A 21,692-nucleotide genomic window follows, 5' to 3' on the forward strand; every position below is an offset into this window, starting at 1 on the left:
TGATTGATCCTGCCTCCTCTGTGACAGCTGAAGTCCAAAGAAAACTAGAGTGGCAAACACATCCACAGGAATCACATGGAATTGTATTTGTATGATGGACGACGGCAACATAGTAGTTGTCAGTCAGAATTATCTGCTGCTCTGGTGAGGGACACAGCGTAGGGATTATTGTAGAAAATACAAATTAAAAGTAAGAAGAGACAAGAAAGTGGCACAGAGAGTGAATTCCAGTGCTAAGTCTGCTTCCAAAGATGCTGCCACTCTGGTCTAATCTTTAAAGTGACTGTACACATGCAAAGCTGGGGGAAAAAAGCCAAGAGAAAATGAGATCATTAATAGGGATGGCAAGGCATTAGATTTGGGCCTTTTATTCTGTCGAGAAACAACATAAACAAATGCTGTGAGAAGAAGATAAGCACGCTGCCACAAAGCAGCTCTTGGCCATTTGGGCCCCTAATCTGTGCTGCGGCCAGCAGAGACGCCGCTTATGGACCGTGCAGAAAAAATAACAACTTAAGGCTGAGAACCCGCTTTTTGTGTACATTAATAGATATAATGACAGAGATTGTCAGTGTTCACAGTGGTCTAATGTGTAAACACATACAGACTCTTACTTGTATGTTCATGACGTATTTGTAAAGACATTCTAAAAATATGCCTGACCACCGGGCTTTGTCACACTGCTGTGTGCTTTTAATCCTTAAAAAAGAGACACCTGGAAATGGAGTCATTCTTTGTGATCATGCATTTTGGGCATTAAACCTCCAGGATGTGAAGTTAATGGGATTGCTCCTGTTGTGCTTCTGGCTGTGAACCAGAGCCTGGAGGGGCTGTGAGTTGATGCCTGGAATCGACTTAGTGGAGACAAGAAGTAACCAAGCCAATTTTCACTTTGTTGCTTCTCCAGTGTGGCCAAGACATCCAATTCCATCAGGGGCCTTTGCTGCTAGGGCAGCTGATAGAAAAGGGGGCTAAGTCCTGTAGCTGGGCCAGCTTATTCCCTTATCTGCTAATGGCTGTGATAAGGGACTGGAGGAAATGGTGTCAGAATAACCGCTGTATGAACGGCTGCCAAAGACCCTGAGTAATCTCACTGAGGAACAAACTGGGACAAGCTATGGGTGTTAAAGATGCTGTGCGAACATTAAGATTATTAAAACATTTAGCAACAGAGGGTTTCTCTGTCAACAGCACAAAAACAAACCTCCCTGGAGAGTGAGGCTCACACATTTCACCCAGCCAGGGTTAATGATCTGTCTTTGAGTGTAATCTGAAATCTCAACTAACCTTTTTTCCAACTCACCGGGAGCTTTGTAGAAGCCGATGTCTTCCTCACTTAGAGGCAGCAGGTAGACTACCCCCTCCTTCCAAAGAAGCGGGTACTCCTGCCCGCCAGAGAACTCGCCCGTCCAGCCCTCCTGGTCTTAAACAAGGAGATGTTTCAAAATGTTAATCTGCGCTATCCTGTATGTATTCACGCCACATCGCATGGGATCGAAACATCTTTGAATACTGATGCTTCGAAAGTGAAGCAAAGTTGGATATTAAGACTTGGGCTTATACAGATACCTTCCATGAAGTCAGATGTGATGTTGACAGCAACATAGTGTGTGGATGATGAGCAGGCTACTGAGTGTCCAAAGCAGAAACATGGCTGGCACCCTGCTGGGTTTGGTTGTAGATTGAAAAAGCCTGGCTTGCATCTGTAGGTACACACGCAGAGATTAGCAGCACAATCATCCGTCTAATTCACTTTCCAGATTTTTCTGGACAAAAGACTGAATAACTGAATAACAAACCAACTATAGAGTGAGTTTATCTGTTTTGTTTGGATAGGACAAAAAAAAACATTGAATTATCTTAAAACAATATTTGGAGCCTCTCTTTTGAAGTGTACAGTTGCTGTTGGCAGTGTTATAGAGGCACAGAGAGGCCAAATGGAGCTCAGCTGTGCAAAAATGAGCTCTGACCTAAAGACACTAGCTGGCATATGGTAACGACAGGCATGCTGCTGAAAATCAGCCGCTACACCGGTCATAATACACAGGAGGAGGGTAACTCAATGAGCTGTTAAATCAGCAGAAAAAAATTCCACAAACACAGAGCACGCAATAATTCAATAGTTTGAGTTCTGTCAGCTGTTTGCTATGCTAAAGGCAGTTTCATCCTGGAGGAACTAGACAAGACACAGACATGTGAAGATACTGACGTTACAAAAGTAAGGTTCATTATCCGGTTATCCAGACTAGACTGCCTCCAAAGCATGGAACACATTTTCGCCTTTATTTTAAAATTTGCCCCAATGGATCCAAGATCTGCTCAGTATTCTGCAACACCTTCACCATGTGCTGGCTGCTGGCTACAGACGTGATTATGTTACAAAGCTGTATAATCTGGGAGTTTGAAATGCAATGTTTTTAATTTAAATGCTTTATCCTTTAACATAAGAGAGAAATGACAAAAGCTGGTGCACTTTTAGATTCAGTGGCTGAACAGATGCCATTTGCAGGCTCCCTCAGTTGTTCTGATGTGCAAGATTTTAACAGTTGCCATGGTAACTGCAGGCCAGGAGTACATGTATGTGACGCAAGCAATAAGCCTCACCTGTCACAGCTCTGTCCTTCCACATTTGGTTTACAGTAGCAGCGTCCATCCAGCGGGGCACAGTTATCCACGCTGCCAATGGGGTCACAAGCGCACGGCCTACAGAGGACAAGCGATGCTGAGATGTATGTCGGATGCTAGGACAGCAATATAATGTGACGTCACTAATCTGTGGAGCTAAAGGGCAGAAATAGTTGAACGTACAGCATGAATACTTAATGACATTGGGTTTGAACCTGCATCTCCACAGTTGAATAAAGTAATAAACTTAAAGACACAGCCTGCATCAGTTGGGACACAAACACATGAAAACGTTAAGCGCTGTCCAAATAACCTTAACAAGAGTGAGTGAGTAGTATTGTGGGTCATCAGTGACTCAGTCAGTGTCAAAGTGTGTTTCATCACGGTCATTGATTAATTAGTTTCTCATGGAAATAAAACACACAATCTCGTTTTAATGAGGAACTATTACAAAATAATTAAATTATCCTCAAGGCAACTTGTCTGTACTTGGTTCTGCTCCACTGGTCTGAATAATTCACACCTCAACTAAACAGCCTGATTTAGCAGCATGTATCAGGAGGAAGAGCAGAGTACACCTTTTTGATATGTTTTTGTAGTAGAACCGGCAGATGGATTTATTGTTCTGTTGAATATATGGAAATACACAATTCATACATTAAACTTCAACAATTGAAGTTAACCCTAATTTCTGCTGTATAGAATCAGAGCTTATAAAATATGATCATGTAAACGCAAGATCTAATCTCACATTGATGGAGCTGGAGTATTCCCTCTGTAAATTGGCCTAAAATATAAATGGCTCCATAATCTGAACAGAACTTTCTAATAGCATACCGTTCAGATGCTTCAGTGACAATGTCCAACATAACATAGAGAAAGATGCCATACAAAAGAAAAGGAGGGGCAGAACTCCATCATGATAAAGATCTTGGAGGAGAGAGGTATCATGAATTATTGCCACAAAGAAATAAACAAAGAAAGTCACAAAGAAAACAGGTTGAGGCATACGAGCAATGCAGGGGCTGATAACTCCCATGAGTAATGTGTGATATGCTCGAGTTTCCTACTTGTAAACAGGATTATAAATGGACAATTTATGAACCAGGCTCGTGTAAACATCTTGGCTCAGTCTTGTGTCTTAACTGGACTTTATGCATGTAAACATAGAAGTTGCCTTCGTAACTGTAGTTCAAGGCAAATGGACTTTAGTCATCCGAGCAGCTTCTCCATTTCTGAGTCTGTAGTGGGCATTAAACTGGCACTTATCCTCTGAGAGTCATTCACACCAGAGTTGCTGCCATCATTAGAATCACATGACTGGAGGTGCAGACTGCTCTTCAGCTGATGATGATGGTAGCTGGTAGATATGCCAGGACAACATTGTCAGTAGCTGACTTGCGGCCCGCCCCTTTTCTCTAGAAGAGCTTTTTCAACTTGACATTGATGACTTGCTTCTCTCCTCAAACCAAATTGAAGGCAAATTACTCAATATATCAGTAGGAAATGGTTTATTATTCTCCTTAAATTAACCTTTGTGTGTACACTGTGTGTACTCTAGACAAGTCTCCAGTTGTATAATGCTAGCTGAAACTGCTGAGCCGCTGTAATAGTTTAAAACTATGTCTCAAAAATGTCAGATGAGGTTGAAGAAGAATGTGAGACAACAGCTGTTATTGTGACAAAGCAAAGCTAGACCCATACTCATCGTTTTTGAAACCGCATGGAACTGTCACACTGAAGTGAAGTGTCCATATGTGGATATATACGACCCATTATCCCTCCTTTTTTCCCAGAGAAGCACCAGTAGTCAGGACGAATGTAGATACAGCAGAAACAGGTTAAGATTAAGATACTGTATTCTCGGCATGTTGCATGCAATTCACGGCAATCACATGCAATTGATATTTGCCTTGCACCCGCTACATGTCACACACACAGCACATGCACTATAGAGGGGGTGCAGGGCAGCGATTCTACGGCGGCCGTGGAGCAGATGGGTTCGATACCTTGTTCAGGGGCACCTCGGCAGTGCCCTGGAGGCAAACTGGCAACTCACCAGCTACCAGTCCACTTACTTGGTCCATAAAGGGACCCTTTCGGTTCTCAAGCTGAATCCCTATGGACTGAGCTACTGCCACCCCCATAACAATGAATAAAGAAAAGGTAATAGGATAAATACCAAATCTAATCTAATCTTCTTCATCTTCGTTTATAGCCTTTGGAGTGATGTCATAGAATGATATCCTCAGTTTAAAAAAATATTCTCACCAAAAGTCATTAACATGTGATTGAACACCATCACAATTTAGCATGCATTTAGCAGTTGGAGCAGGTCAGAGAGAGGCTGGGATGGACCTGAATATAAATACCACAACATGCTACAAACACACAGATCTTAGGTCAGTGACAGTTGGAATGCATGTTCAATCATCAAAAAGGGTAAGTGTCTCACCAACATGCAAACAAACAAACACACACAGCGTATGTGTGAGTAAGAAGACCCTAATACGTATATCAAATTCATATTCTATAAGCAAATGCAACTCTGCCTAACTTAGAATCTATTTAACGCCTGAGCTCATTCTGTGAGCAAAATTAAAACCACACTGTTTGTGACATTAAAACCAGAGCAAAGCTGCAAAGAAAACAACGTAATACTTATTGTACATTACAAATATTTCAATTGATTTTGTACTTTTTTCAAGCCGCCACCTCAGTTCATAGGAAAAAAGAACGCTCTCATCGGACAGGACCAGACCATCTCTGTCTTAGTTCTGAGGGAATTTGAGAACAAATTGCAATTTGTTGTAGTTGTTGCAGTCACTGGCACACACAGCAGCAGCAGCAGTTCTTCACTGCACATTAGTGACTGAAGTGCAGCAGATTTTAGATGTACTTAATCATTCTCTTGCTATAAAGTTGAACTAAAATGAAACCATTCTAGTGCTGCAAGCATACTGAGAAATTGAGGCAACATATACAGTAAAAGAGGGGGGAGAATGGTGAGAAAAAGTTCAAAAATGGAACCACAGAACAAAATAAAACAAAAAAGTATTGTTTGAGTCAAGAGATTTCAAAATGCACTTTTTTTTTATGTAGATTTACTGTTGCTCTAATATGTTGGACGCACCAACGACCAGAACAAATTCCTTGTAAGTGAAAACTTACTTGGCAATAAAGCTCGTCTGCCTGTAAAAAAGGTTTTTAACAGCCTGATAGTTGGCACATTCTTGTTGTTCCTGATAAAAAATATTGACAATTTACAGCTATGTCACATGAAGCAGCAAAAAACTCTGGCAAATTAAGTTGCAAAGTCTGTATTTCAGCTTCATTCTTCACATCTTTATTTTTGTACTCATCACCACTTCTTTACCAATCCACTTACCTAAATATATCCCATTTATTTATGTGAGTTTATAAACTAGTATATGTAGCTTATGTCCCAGCAGGCCTTTATGAATGTGCATCACTCACCTGCAGCCACCTGGGCCGAGCGAGTGCAGGCCAGCCTGACACGTGTCACACTTTAGTCCGGTCACGCCTGCTCGACACGCACACCTGCCGTCTGCATCACACTGTAGACTCACTGAACCTGTGAAGGACAGAAGGTTGAACAAGCCAGGGAGAACGGATGAGACCAAACAACAGAAGAATGAAAAAGCAATAGGACAGCAAAAAAAAAAGATGTACTTGTGAAGGTAAATGCTAACATACAATGAGCAGATCGATACATTGTGAATAATTTTTCACTCTATTAAATCTGTGTTGAAAACCCAAGAGATGAGCTGTGTAAAGGTTGGATAACCTTGGGAGCAAATCGTTGAACATACAATAGTTGTAGTTAATGGAAAAAAGAAGCAGTAGGGACGGGATGGCTTAGGGTTTACGTTCGTGCATCTCTGCCTCTTTCTCAACCTCGGGTCATTGTGTAATTAGTGGGCCAAACATTTAATATCCATCCTCTGAAAATGAGACTGTGACAGTAATCAGCGGCGAGTCTGTTAACACTTAACACTCAGTCAAGTGGATCTATCAAAACCATCAGGGTTGAGTTAAGTAGTAGATTTCTTTGGGAATCCCTATAGTCATTTGGGAATGTAAGGCGAGGAATCTGTTGAGATGAGCAAGAGATGAAATGACCAAGATTGTATGAATTATGAATTAGAAGCGATTCTACTCATATGGGGAAGCAATGGAGAAGTCTATGGTCGATGGTAAATATTAATGCTGCGTTATTAATGATTGAAACAAATCTGGACATAAAGTTTGAAACACGCAACAGTGAATCCTACTAGGCCTTTTCCTATGGCTTAATTTGGCTGGTGGAGTCAGTACATCCTGACTTCACCTCAGCACAACCCTAAGTAAAGAGAAAACAAACTATTGCCTTCGCTTTGGTGCGAGATTGATGATAATTGATGATATTTAGAATAAATTAGATTTTCCAGCAGCCTTTTGTTTCTGCTTGTATCCTAGCATTCTTTCTTTCTGCAACTATTTATATGTTTATGTATTTATTATTTATGAATCTCTTCGGGTCCTGTTTTTAGAAATTTTACTCAGTTTCTTTTATATTATAATGAATAATATTTTGAGATTGTTGTGTTTTATCTTTAATTTAGCCTTCTTAATCTGCTTACTTTGAATAATTAGATTACGTTGCATTCTTAAGCATTCTACCATTGGTGTTACTGTTAAATATTTTATCCTCTCATCATGAACAATGAAACAGATGAATGAAGTTTTATATTCACCATTTTAGTTCATTTTATCTTTGTACTGACATTATTTTATCTTTATGTGCATTAGTATTAGTTTCCATGGTTGGCTGAATCCATTTTAAAACCTTTATTGTGCCTTACTTACTATCTTGTCAGGTTTGATTAATTAACGGATTCATTGATTATTTTCTCACTAAAAGGAAGAAGAAAGAAAGAACACATTTAATGTCTCAGGATTTGAGAAATTTGTCCTTCCAATACATGCTTTTTACATTTCATGCAGTTACAGTTACATACATGCTACACACGTACATACATGCTACACATACATGTTTCGCACAATGCAAGTTACACAAATGCAAATAACACACGTTGAAAGTCTGGACCCCCATTTACTTACCATTGCTGTTGCAGTGGCAGAGCTGGCAAGGCTCCTCCACAGATTTCCTGTAGTGGTTCTCCCTGCAGCGCTCACAGTGGGGTCCATCTGTATTATCTCTGCAACTCACGCAGCGCCCCCCACTGCCAGTGCTCCGGTACTGCCCCATGTCAAACACGCACTCGCCTGATCTCCCGCTGCAGTTACACTCTGAGAAGGGAAAAGAGGGAGGCCAAAAGGTCAAGTGAGGAGAGATGTGGAGAGTAAAGGATCAGCCACAGAGAGCAGAGAAAGAGAGAGAGGCAAGAGAAAGAGAGAGAAGAGGTGGTTGACGTGAGAGATTATGTGTTCTGGTATTGGAGCGTAATTTAGAGTCTTGTTGCTAATCTCATTTCACACGGGCCTAATGAGGAGCCAATCGGCTGTCAGGGGGTATTTAGTTAACAGTAATTCATGTTTATACGAGAGCAAATTACTCAGGCAATATTACACGACCATAGCTCTCATACCCCTCCTTAGTGTACCGGGGTGGTTTCGGTGAAATAGCCCGTTTTATTAGGAATCTAACTTTCTGCTGTGCTGGCAGTACCCACATGAATATCCTTGCCTGTTAATAATCAGTCTCAGTAGTGAACAAATTATCTCACAGGAAAACGATCATCAGTTGCTTTAAAACATCAAATGATATTAAGTGTACACTTTAAACTGGCAGTGGAAGCATATGGCACTCAAATACTGTAAAAGATTTAAGAAAGAGTGGGTATATATAAAAGAGATCTGTTTGTTTGTCTGTTAGCAGGATGTCGCGAAGAGCTACTGAGAGATTTCAAGACATTTGGTGGGCAGGTTGCACAAGATCAAGGGTGATGGAATTACCACTTTTGGCTTATAACTTTTGCTAATATGACATGAAAGAATCTACTGTCACAAAACTGGAACTGTGCACTCACTATTCACAACTACCAAAATGAATCAATCAACCTGATGGTGGCACTATAGCTCCAACAGTTCAATGTATTCAATGACTTTGGAACCTGAGGTGGTAGAATCAGCCTGGGTAAACATAATACATTCAGGGCAGTAAAATTGGGTGACCCAGCACACAGATTCAAGTTCATTGCAAATGCAGTTCAGGGTCTCAATCTGAATCTGAATGGCTAGTTAAAGCAAGGACAGTGTGGCTTCTCTGACAAGAACCGAGTGTCTCATTATCAGACACATCCACAGAGTGACTGCAGATGTTTGTGATGATGGAGAAAAAGAATCCAACTCACAGTCCAAGAAGAAGAAACTCAGAGGAGCCTGACTCAGTTTCAAATGGCTACTCTGTTTAACATGCCAGGAAATCACACCTGGCTATCTCATGGTTCCTTTCAAATGATTTTCCCTCTGTTGTAACCACGCTGACACCAACATCTCATAAAATGTCCAGGAACCCAATTAAAGATGGCTGTCTGTGACTTTGATCAGAAAAAGTTTCCGATTACCTCAAGACCGAAGTTCACAGAAGTTAAGGTCACATCAGTGTTTTATGTCTAAAGTTACCTCATGTGTGAACCGAAGCATGAAAAAGGAGTTTGATTAATTATTGTACCTTGTCTTGAAATGTGCTTCAGGGCAAACCGAACATCTGCCTTCTCATTCCTCTCGCACGTTTAAAAGTATGACTGCCACTGTTTTAAGTGCTTGCAGCTTCTGTTCCATAACCTATTTTCTCTTTTGTCATGGCTATACATATATAAATGATTATATGTATACAGCCATATTTATGTATATATATGTATAGCCATGACAAAAGAGATGTGCTGTTTGTTTATAGTACCTCTGCTGAGGTCCTACTTTTTTTATTTGTTTGGCCCATGGAATCCAATATTCCCAGATCTGTTTTGGGCTCCATGATTTAGTACTGTATATCCTATGTCTGCCAAAGCCACTGGCATTGTTGACCATTAATGAATAAGTCTAGAAATATGGAACAACCATCAATGTGTGTTTTGTCAGTTATTATGATCAGTTTCTAACACCTGAGGAAAACAATATTTGTCCATTTATACACAGCAGGTTGGTGAGTTAATTAAAAACCCTTCAACCAACCAAGACACTACAGGATATAATATAATATAAAAACACCCATGATTCGGACAATTGACTGACCCTGCTGATGAACGACCAAAGTAGGGCGCTTCTATTCAGCCGAAGTGAAAACTGATGTGATCACAAGCTTTTTGGAGGCATTAAAAGATCAGTTTTGCATCCGGATTTAATTAATACGAGCCTCCCTGCAGAGGTTAAGACATTTATAAAGGCTTCGCCTCTACTTGTGTTGTTTAGGACTCAATTACAGCAACGTAGCTTAGGTGTAGCTATTACTTGTTTGAAAGAATTGTGGAGCCTTTTGTGAAGATCTACAAGAGCACTAAATTAAATTAATTCAGGAGATGACTTTAATTAGTGACTGCAGGTGTTTGGACCTGAAAAGCACTGGATTAGTGTTATTAAGAGACTTCTACAAAAAGCACAGGTGTTCATCACTCTTGTCCTCCATCCTTGCATCTTTCCAGCACTTGAAGGCTGAAGAAGGAGACCCACACCACATTAAAACCTGTAGCTTTGTCCCTGCACCCAATCTGGAATGCATTCAGTAACTATTTTACACGAGCACTAGCCTCTCCAGAGACACTGGTCCTGTGGCACATCACGACTCCCACTGAAGGCTTCTAAGGATTTATTTAAATTGCATATCGTGCCCGTACAAGCGTGGACATTGCTATGATTTTGTTCCTTAGGGCGTTACTCCGCTGAGATTAGCCTGGAAACGCGGTCAGACTGTTTATTTTTCTCCACATCTCTAGTACTTTTTACTTTTACTTTACTTTTTATTAATCGTCATTGCTTTGAATACTAAACAGCCCCTTGTGATATTGCATCACTGAGTGAAATGAGCAGAATGAGGGGCTTATTTATAGACATACCCTGTTGTTAAATCAAAGGGAAATTGTATACACGCTAAGTGCCCTCCTTTGGAAGGTCAATATACTAATGATGCTATGAGGTCTGGCCAACAATGAGTGGAAACAGAACACAGCCAATAGCTATTAAGCAACAGAAAATACCAAAAAAAACAACAAAGTACTGAAAACATTGGAGAATATTGTAAAGTAGTAAGTATACATTTTGTAGATGGTAAATTCATGTGGTTTTCACTAAATTGTTATCAACAATTGTGATTGTTGTTAAGTTATTTGTTTTTATTTTTCGGATTTTTAGTATTTATTTATTACTTTTACTATTACAATTTACCCAATGACTTTTTGATCATGTAAGTACTAAAAAATAATCTTTATTTTCTTCATTGTTTTCCCTTATCTACTGTAAATAGGTTTCATCTTGACGTGTGTGATTGTTTTTAACAAGTTCCATGACTTTTCCAAAACAGTGGGGGTCTTCCACCATTTGATATCATTATTAGACACATATTCCCTAATTCCTGGTCTTTTCCAGGTTTTTTCATGTTTATAGAAACTCTTGTTGTCATCTCTTGTGTGTTGTTCCTATGAACCAGACTTGTTGTTCATCATGCATGTCATCTTAATAAGGACGTTTGGGTTCAACCTGCAGCTTCACATTCCTCACCCACACCCCAGGAGCACCTAGGGGTGTGGGTGAGCAACAGTTCTATAATTGTAGTTTACTTAGGCGACACTTTACCAACTCAAAACAGCAAGAAACTGAATTAACTATCTTTTGTAATCTATTTGGTCTTTTGTGAGGCTTGTAAGACTGAGGTAGGCTCCCTTTGCAAACCACCATATTATTGTCTTCTGGCTTTTATAGGAATAATATTTCAGCACTGATACGATACACGATGAATCCCAGAAACATGCAACATCCCTACAGGCACAATAATTTTTCATTTTTACATCTCATTTACTGGACAAATGAGATGTCGGACTAGCCAAGGGTGCAGAGCGGCAGTGGCGATAAGGAACCCTCCATGACAGATCAGGACGAATACAGATCAGGACGAATACATATCTGGACGACCTTTAGTGTAATATACAAAGCAGACCTCTGCCTCACCCACACACCACGATATTCATCCTATTGAACGTCCTACTAGAAAGATGTCATTCTTTGATATGCTACGCTGCAAAAAGGCATCATTTGCAAACACAGACTTGTGACTCAGTCAATTGACGGATGAGGTGGAAAGGATTCCATAGGGAATCATATAGAAGGGCACAGACTGATTTAATCAAGGCATTGTCAATCAAGGCATGTAAGTATCAAGCCTTACAGAGTAAAAGAAAATCTGTCCTAACTGGCCCAAAATTCGCAGAACGATGCATGCTTAGTCCTACTTTCAAGCTTTGGAGTAAAAGCTTTTCATCAGCTTTCTTAATTTAGGAAGGTCATCCTACTTTCTCCAGGATTGAGGAGAGCTGTAGCTGTCCTAACCTCTTTGGAGTTCCTAGCAGGTGAAAGATAACAGAACAAGCGTGTGCACATATTCTGGTGAATGGAGAAATAGAGCATGTAGAACATTTAATTTAAAATAACAACAAGCTTCATCAAAGATATTGATTGGCCTTGAAACTTCTGGTGACTGATTTGGTCCACGATAATTGCTCTTTCCGCAAAACTGTGACCACTCTATAGAAAATGAGTACATGCAATTTATGCTTAATTGAACACAAGGAAATCGAGCTACAACCATTGTAACTGCACTTAGACCCAGATGATAAATATATTAGTTGTTGCCACTCAACATGATAGGTTCAAGACATACTAGTTTTTCATCCGCACCTCCTGAGATTTTTAGCCAAATGGTGCAGACATGTCTGGAGGTTGAAGTCAGACCAGCAGCATTGCAAAAGCATCACCTGCATAAATGAGAAGTGCAGCCAAGATGCTCACATGCAACAGGATTACTTACATAGTAAATGAAAAATAATCAAGCATACAGGTTTAACACTTTAAAATGCAACATGTGAACCCAACTGGTGTAAATCATCTATAAAGGTATGTGAAATTGAGGTTATTTCAGTTATATCTTAGCTGTCACAGTTTTTTTTAAGTATTTTTAGACTCAATGCCAAATTAACAGCGTAGCCTTTCTCATGAATTACACTCCATAATAGAATAATTTTAGGAGATGATGAATATATATTGAAAACGTTGCCATGCCGTCATTAGATAGTGTACACAGTTGTTTTATTCTATATTTCTCACCCAAACTCACTGACAAGGAATTGAGGCACAATATACGAATGTAACATTAAATTTAAATCTACCTCTATATCTTTCACCTTTCATAGTAGGTATACAACCAGAAGGCTTAGATAATACATATCTGACATTTCTGTTATGAGTCAAGAAAATGATCACAGTCCCCCTATCTACAGCCACAGGCGTCAGCATTAAATCAGTGGAACGAAAGGCTTTAAAGGGTCTGTGTCACAGAACAGCCTCAGGATAAACTGATGACAACATCAAACAAACATTAAAAAATAATAATAAAAAAAAAAAATCAAAATCAAGACAACCCACAACAACCTGCTTGGGCGAGAAACCATTTCAGACTCAGAGGGGGAGAGTTTTGACGAGAATGACACCCTAGTGTGACCCTTCCTCCCTCCATCACCACTCTTGTTGTCTGATGCACACTCCACATGGTTATTTAGGTCTGCCCATGTAGCAAAATGAGGGAAGAAAAAGAAAAACAACATCAGCGGATAGTGAAATTAACAAACAATGACACATGAAACTGACATGTTCACATAAGAGAGCCAAAAGCGTCTATTTAATACCTGCTAGCATTCAAACAATGGCAAAGCCAAATAAATCACTACATGGGGAGTTATACATTAATAGAGGAAATAGGCAGAGAATTATTTTAAACTAAAGCAGTTTGACTCGTAAAAACAACTTTGGAATAACATGCCACTACATTAATGGCCATGAAGAAACATGCTGTGTTGATTGATCTTTTTATTAATTTCATTACAGTAATATGTCAGCCTGAATGTTAAATTCCAGCATATTTATCCCATTATAGACTGGATTGTATGAGGGGTTATTCAGCAGGCTCCTCCATGTGTGGGCTATATGGGTATTACCGTTTCTTTAGAAAAATTGTGTTCGATCAGTAAAGGTAACATTTCAGCATAACCAGAATTTGTTCAGCCCTATGAGCTCTAGTGACCTCCCCACTTGTTTATTCCATACATGCTGCCTCAGTGTATCAAAGGCCAGTGGACTTTCTTTACCCTACCTGAATTACTCTGGGTGGCAAATTGCATTACACAGCCTGCATGATGCCACTGTGACTCATTCAACACCAGCATTAGACTTAACATTAACTATGGATACGTATATGTACTAAGTGGGCCAAGCATATCCTGCATCACGCACGTCCTCGAGAGATAACATAACACTTTTATAAGATGCGGTAGCTACAAAAAGCACATCGAGGGATGGCAGTTGTTCAGTAATGGTGACAACCAGCAAAATGGCTTAACAGTTTTGAGTGGAAGCTTGTCAGAAGTACGCAGCCCAAAATTAAGCTCATAAATCACTCTCAGCTATCCTTCCAAATAAACATCACTCACTAATGTATTAGCTGCTTTTGCATTTGTTTTACTTATGAGATTTACTCGACATAATTTGTGCTTGTGTCAGCAGCGACAGGAGTCATTCTTAATTACCGGCGCAATTATGCTGCACCTGTTTTACCTAACAGCCGCTTTTTAAAACATCTTTTCATGCCACAGTAATTGGAATTGATCTTGCAGTTGTTGGTGAGTTAGGCACTGCCTCGTAATTTGGATGAGCGCTCCGCATAACCGTATCTCAGTCAGTCCGCACTGTTGTTCTTTGTTAGAAGAAAGCTGTGAATACACATTTCCTTGGGGATGTGACACCTGTGCAGTTTGCCTCAACGGCATGTAAATTTGGAAGTGACAGAAAAGCAAAGCAGGTGATTAACTAAAGGAAGCGTTTAGGACTAAGGTCATTAAATACCCAGCCTCTCCTGAGGTTGGCTACAGTTGCAGTCTTTATATTCAGAAGACTGAGAAGTAGGCTTAGACTTGTTTTAAGTGGCGTAAAGTTCATAGGATTACCCAAAAAGAGAGTGAAACCAAAGATTAAGTTCTGTTCAACCTCAGTCGTTACATATGGCAAAGACGCTGCTATTCATCCTTGTAATGAAACTTTGTGCTCTGTGAGCTGTAAAATTGTGCGTGACGACTGTTGTCCCAAGATGTGTCAATGTTGTTTTGTTTGTGCATCCTTTTTATGTCCTGCCTTACTCTCCTTCATGTGCACATAAATAAATTCTTGATGTGCGTGTGTGTGTGTGCGTGCATATACGGGGGCTGCTGAAAGATTATACTTGGCATATAATCACAAAACAGCTTTTCTTGTGTTGTGACACTATTTTACAAAGTGTGTTTTCTCCTCAGGATTTAGACAGTGACATACACAGAGCAGATAGTCAGTGTAGTCAGTGTTTGACAGCAGAGAATGAGAGTGAGAATAGGAGGGCAAGGCCAAATGGGAGAGGTGGCGTGAGTGCTGACAGCCTACTGAGCAATCAAAGTATAAGACACTAAAACATTAGTGGTAGCTGGGAGCACAAACAGTCGGTTCACAATTTTGACTTGCAGTGGTGGGATCAGTACAGCTGGTGTTAATGGACAAAAGGTGGGGCTAATTAAAAATAACGAGCTGTGTGGCTTGTTCCTGAAGCAGCTTTATAAGCAATTACAAGCCTATACAACCTGACAATATTTAATGTCAGAGCAAGTCTTCAAATTACTGCATTGTCCTACATACAGCATACTGTGCTTATATATTGTAGTTACTTTGTCACTAGTACAACTTTAGTGCAACCACTGCAACTCTATTATGGAAACAATACCAATCAAACTGCGGCCCAAGTTCCTCTTTCTTATCCTCTTTCAATAGTAATTTCAATGTACTTCTCATCTCATCTTAATTCAAGAAGACTTGATGCGAACCGACAGCCATTTGGGACTCTGTAACCAACTTAGCTGCTTGACATGACAGCAATAATGAGGTGAAAAGTGGCTGTGATATCACCTCCCATTGCCCCAAATCAAGTGTGAATTGATTTATTTAAAGGCACTATCTGTAATGAAAGAGTATTAAGTGTAAGTATTATGGAAGTTATACAACAACTTTAACTTAAACAATCGGCATGTCAAAATACTACAGACCTAAGGTGAGAAACAACACCATTGCCTTGGTAAAAAAAAAAAAAGGATACAGGAAGTGTGAAATGCAGTATTGTTTTTCATTTTATGAAGGCCTTTGCACTGTAATACAAATGGGAGTGCATCAGAAAATGTTCATTATATTCATTATTACAAACCTGGAGCTGTACTGATGTACTCCTCCATCTACGTAACAGGCTATACTTAATTCCATCATTCTTTGTCATATCTTACATTATGTATAGTATTGCTTTCAGCTGTGTGGCGTTCTTCAGAGAGAAATCAGCAAAGGTTTTTAGTTATTACTGCAGCCTTCTGGGGAACAAAGGTGATTTCAGTTAATGGATTTGTTTGCTGGTTGATGCGGGAAGAAATGCATGTATGAAACTCACACACACTGACAATATGGACTATATTATAGGCTTTTGCACGTAGACATCCCCTGAACTAATAATATATCTTGTCAGGATCCCAAAAAAAAACCCAAGGCTGGGCACTTATTGGCTGACAGAGACAACTTACTTTACTGCCCAAGAAACCAAGAAGTCTACAAACCCTTCAGATCCCAGATTACATGCCCCTGTACTTCTGCTTTAATGAGTATAAAGCATGTTTTTTTTTCTTGACAATTGATTATTTTGATCACAAACCAAAAGAGGAAAAGATGGGAAGTAAGAAACAAAGAAACAAGCCAAAGCTTTCAGGGTCTTCTTTGATGAAACCGACCATGCTAATAATCTGCTTTGATGCCCTCTCTGTCATTTTCTTTTCATCCCTATCATTTAAATATGGTCAACAAATAGCCCCTTCGTGAAACGCATTTTCCAACTTTGGTACCATGCCATATAGTCAAACACACTCAAAAACACAATACAAAGTATCATAGTATAGTTGTGACAGCAGGAACAAATAAAAAACTTAAAAATACAATACTGAGCTCAACGCTGATTTCCTGGACATGTCTCTCTTCCGCTTTAGTGTCCGTGGCTCTCGGGTCTGACCTCTAAGCATGTGTTGTATAGTATTTGAACAATCAAACAGGAAGATGTAAAAGGTTGTTGTGGTAAACTGAGGTAAAATTAGTTTTCTGCTAGATTTGCAATTACGCAGAACACTAATTTTTACACTTCAACATTCTGTTTCCCCTTTTATATGGCGTGTGCTTATTTATTCATACAGTACATTGATGGAGTTGGGTGCAGCACTCTATTTAAGACACCATCTGCTTGGAACCAAGAGCAAGAGTAATTAAAACAAGCTTGCTGCTTAATAGAATCCAGCATAAAAACAATTAATGAGATGCTTTGCTTTACAGTTTTTATCCCTTAGACAGTTCGAACAGCAATAAAACAGCAATAAAAGTGCACAGTCTGATAAGTGAAACTTGATAATATTCATGCTAATTCATTATTCAGCCACCAAACTGTGCATGTCTGCAAACATATGTGCATACAAATAAGGTTAAAAAACACAAAAGCTGATGTAAATATATGCATATATTTCAAGGATATTATGCTGAATACTTGTGATGCATATTCATAAACTTTACCGTGCATTCCTGATTGTTAAATCATTGTGTCAAGTTGGATGGTGGTGCCAAAGAAATACTTAATGCAAGCTGTGTGCATGTAACTCTTTTATTCTTGGATTTGTGATTTCATTTCCTCTTTCTGCATAGTAAAACCCTCAGGGTCAACTGTGTTGTCTTTCCAGTTTTGATCAAAACAAATAATCAATGTTGGAACTGTTATCAGAATTCATAAAGTGCAGATTCTAAGCACTTGATTGGCATATTGTCATACTGCTCCCTTTCTCATTCTGAAGGAGTACAGTTCCTACCTGCACAGTAGCAAAAGCAAGATCTGCCTGTCAGGAAATGTGAGCTTATATGGGCAGGCATAAGGCGGTGCACTGATGGATTTTATCGAGCTTTTGACAGCTGGAGCTTGTCACTTGAAACACTGAGCTGTGAATTTGCTGGCTGCACTGACAGTGGCCCAGTTGTACTCACTCAAACACTCGTTGGCTGAGTCCCCAGCGGCCCGTGCCCAGGGTCTGTCCTGGTAGAAGGGGTGACATTTCTGGCAGTCGGCTCCCTCCGTGTGATGCTGGCAGACACAAACCAGGCCACCTTGTTCCCCCTCACCACACTCACTGGCATGGCCATTGCACTTACATCTAAAACACAGACAGATAGCAGTGCACGAGAGGGATGCAAGTAAGAATTTTTTGCCGAATAATCGCTTTGACTCTTTCTCTCTGTCGACATTTCCCAAGAAGAAACAAGCACAGAATACATTCAGAATAAAGCAGAAGAGAGGGTAAAGTGAGGAAGATGTTAACACCGTAAGGAGTTGTCACTGCGTATTATCTCTCACTGGCATTCACACAGCTTCCACTGAAGAAGAGTCTAAAAATAGCAATAATCATAGACTAAACTTGCTATTTATTAAGCCTGTTTTAATTATTTCCATTCCCTCTGTATATGTAAAACTGATCTCCTCTGAAGCCTGTAAAGCAGGGGTGAAGTGTCCACTCTTTACTGGCACTCGCACTGCTGCTAGGTTCTGCTGAGTGGCTGTGAAAGGGGACAGGGACTTGTCACACCGAGAGACAGGCTCTGTCAAAATTAGCCAGATGTCCTGGATCCAGACATTTGCTTGCCTGAGGCTCAGACCCAGTCAGTTATTTATGTTGTCAACAGAACAACCAATAACTCCAAAGTGCCTCAAATCCATCAATCAGAATCACTCTGGTCAGAGTACAAAGCAAGGACTTGACATCCTCAGGAATACATTTTGGACATCTTACAAAACTGAATATAAACTGAACTGAGATTTCTCCTGATGTAACACAAAATCGTACCTAAATCCACCATTTAATCCACCATACTGCAGGCCATGGTGGCGTGATTAATTTCCTGGAGCCTTGTGTGGCAGCTGTGAGCAGGGCTGGCCAACTAAGTGAGGTGTAGAGATAAATATGGTTCAACAGAAATCACTGGTATAAGGCTAACATATTGTCATGTGGGTCTCTCTCTCAGGTGTTGTGACATTGGTGCGCAATTTGTCATGCTGCAGCAATGATCCTAAGTGTTTATGACAGATGTCAGATCAAGTTTATATTCATTTTGAAGGCTTCATCTTAAGCACTTAATCGTCCACTTCTTCCTGTAGTGCCAAGGTGCACCCTGGTCCTTGGCACCATGTCCTCTCTCATTACTGTGAGTAATAAACCCAGAGCATTGGAGGGGTGATGGAGGATTATCTTGGTTCATTCTTATCCGATGGCAACTTGGCGGACGCCAGCATGTTCTATCAGCCTTACAAATTGCTGTCAAGGATGAGAGCAGAGGTATTTGCTTTATTTGTTTTCTGTCTGCTGCATGTGTCAAACGTTTTAGCTCAGGCATCCACACTCACAAGGTTCAAATTTGGAGGGACTAATTTGTTAACATTTCACCGTGAATGCTGGATATGTAGGGTGACGAATTAGAGGGAACGATTGTGTGTCTCTTACCTGCCACCCACAGAGAAATCGGAAATGGCATAGAAGTACGACCGCAACACTTTGGTGTCCTTGAAGAACTCATCTCCAAAGGTGTTAAGCCTGTTCAAAGAGATGAGCAGTTCTGTGGCTGTCACCCAGTCCTGGAAGAGAGAAAGGCAGGGGAAGACAAAAAGGACCAAGAGGGTGAGAAAATACCACTTGATGTCACCGGCTTTAAAAGAGTACAATAAGAGAGAGTCGTCTCATGGAGGTACCAGGAAGCAGACGGATGAAGCAAAAAGGAGAGGAGCCAAATCTGGGCAGAGCAAGTTAGATACGAGGAGTGAGAAAGGCGAAAAATGACAGAAGACGAGGGCGAGAGGAGAGCAAGGTGGCTGCTGTAACAGCGGGAGAGAAAAAAGATGTGAAGAAAATTAGTATAGTGTAGAAAATTGAGTTAATGTCAGAATAAGAGGTGAAGAAAGGAGGGGATTAATGGAGACAAAAGCAGAATTATAAAAAAACATGAGAAAATAGACAACATTGTTGCACCACTTCTGGATAATGGATAACACTTGGCAAACCTCGGCTCTGTGATATGATTTAAGCTTTTCTGTTTGAGCCCACTGCAAGGGCAGACAGAATGAAGCAGGAGAGGAAGGATAACGCAAACAGAAGAAACGTAAACGAGAAGTGGAACAATGGGGTGGAAGATAAAAGTGAGGCCAGTTAAAGGGAGAACAAATGACACAAAAATTCTGTTATGGCAGAAACTTTCTGTTGGTTTCTTCGCTAGTATGGGACTCTGAGGCAACACTGGGTAAAGTGGGTAATGTTGTATTTTTCAGGTGTCTACCCAAGGGGCCCTGTTTACACGGGAGATCAGCGTGATCTGCTTCAGACTAAAAAGACGTGATGGATTCATCACCGCACCTATCGCACACACAACTGTTTGTTGTGCTGCAGCTTGTGGAAATCATGATTAGACTGTAACAGAACACATGCACAGTTTGTTCGCTTCACACATCTCATTTATATTACCTTAATAGTGACTTGTTTTCCAAAACATCCCCTAAGTTTTCACATCAATTCTGTTAAATTTCATAATGCTCTGAAAAACAATTCACTGAGATTTTTAACCTCTTGATGCCAGTCAACGCAGTGTGTCAAGTGATGCAGTTGCAGGCATGGATTATTTTCAAAATTGGCTATTGTGGTGCATTCAAGGTTCTGCCGGCATTTGTAATTCCTCCTTCGACTGCCAAAACCCGAGAGGACAAGCAACACACAAATATAGAAGTTGTTAAAAAAAAAATTGTGGTTTCTATCATCCAAAAAAGTTTGCTGTGTGGCAGCCAACTCTGAGATCTTGGATGGTGTTGGATCTTTTCATTCACCAACACCGAGAGTTTTTAGCTCCTGCCTACGACTGCATTATGGGACAAAGCACGAAGCAATAAACCAGACAAAATCTTAGCTAAATCTTTGAAGTTCATTTACTGACAACTTAACTTGTTCAAAGAGTGTGTTGCTTCTATTGATAAACACTTGTGAAGATTAGAATCCAAATCTGCAATTGAGTGGCGCTTTTGGTCAAAAAGTCTCACAAAGACGAAAAGACGGCAGACACACAATTTCATGACAAAATAGACCATAACAACTGTGACCACCATCAAATTGAAGAATCAAGTAAAAATACAACTAAGTAAAACAGTTGCAACCTAAATTGTCCTCCTGAAAGTCCTTTACCAGAGATTTAAAACCACCAAGGGAGACCAAGCTGTCCATTTAAAAAATGTCTTGCATCTTGTTCGAATAAGAGGGAGCAGGATATTGTGATGGCTGCAGCAAAGACTACAAACCATCATGGCATTCACTAAGAGACTACAAAACCCATAGGCAGCAGGTTCAAAAGGTGAAGTGAACAGTGTATGGCAGGGGGAAGTACGTGTTTTTGTTTTGTTTGTCCTTTGACTACAAGTATTGAGTTAAGCTGTTAAGAAAAGACTGAATACAGCGAATTTAAGTTGGAAAGCAAAGCCTGCCTGTCTTGATTTCCTGCACCCACATCTTTTAAGTGCCAAGAGGAAAGCTCCCGACCTCTCAAGACAACACACACACAAATGGTGGAGAATGTCAAACGAGCGGGGTGGGTGAGACCGAATGTCCATCAGTGATTTGACCGTTCGCTTTGCAGAAAATTGAGCACCACTGAGAAGAAAATGGAGAAAATGT

General features: G+C 40.2%; 1 protein-coding gene across 2 annotated transcripts in view; it reads right to left on the reverse strand.

Moving 5' to 3' along the window:
• lamc3 (laminin, gamma 3) overlaps positions 1–21,692 on the reverse strand; it is an 87,238-nt gene that overhangs the window by 38,705 nt on the left and 26,841 nt on the right. For both annotated transcript variants that reach the window (XM_076158713.1, XM_076158712.1), the window contains exons 3-9: positions 19,488–19,618; positions 17,980–18,146; positions 7,750–7,938; positions 6,103–6,220; positions 2,605–2,703; positions 1,570–1,703; positions 1,304–1,423 (exon numbers count right to left, since the gene is read on the reverse strand). In XM_076158713.1, the coding sequence (XP_076014828.1) occupies positions 1,304–1,423; positions 1,570–1,703; positions 2,605–2,703; positions 6,103–6,220; positions 7,750–7,938; positions 17,980–18,146; positions 19,488–19,618 (958 nt within the window). The remainder of the gene's footprint in view (positions 1–1,303; positions 1,424–1,569; positions 1,704–2,604; positions 2,704–6,102; positions 6,221–7,749; positions 7,939–17,979; positions 18,147–19,487; positions 19,619–21,692) is intronic.

The sequence above is a fragment of the Genypterus blacodes genome, unplaced genomic scaffold (assembly GCF_046128005.1).
Source record: "Genypterus blacodes isolate CSIRO-AG114 ecotype Tasmania unplaced genomic scaffold, CSIRO-AGI_Gbla_v1 ptg000085l_1, whole genome shotgun sequence".
In the NCBI taxonomy this organism is placed as follows: Eukaryota; Metazoa; Chordata; class Actinopteri; order Ophidiiformes; family Ophidiidae; genus Genypterus; species Genypterus blacodes.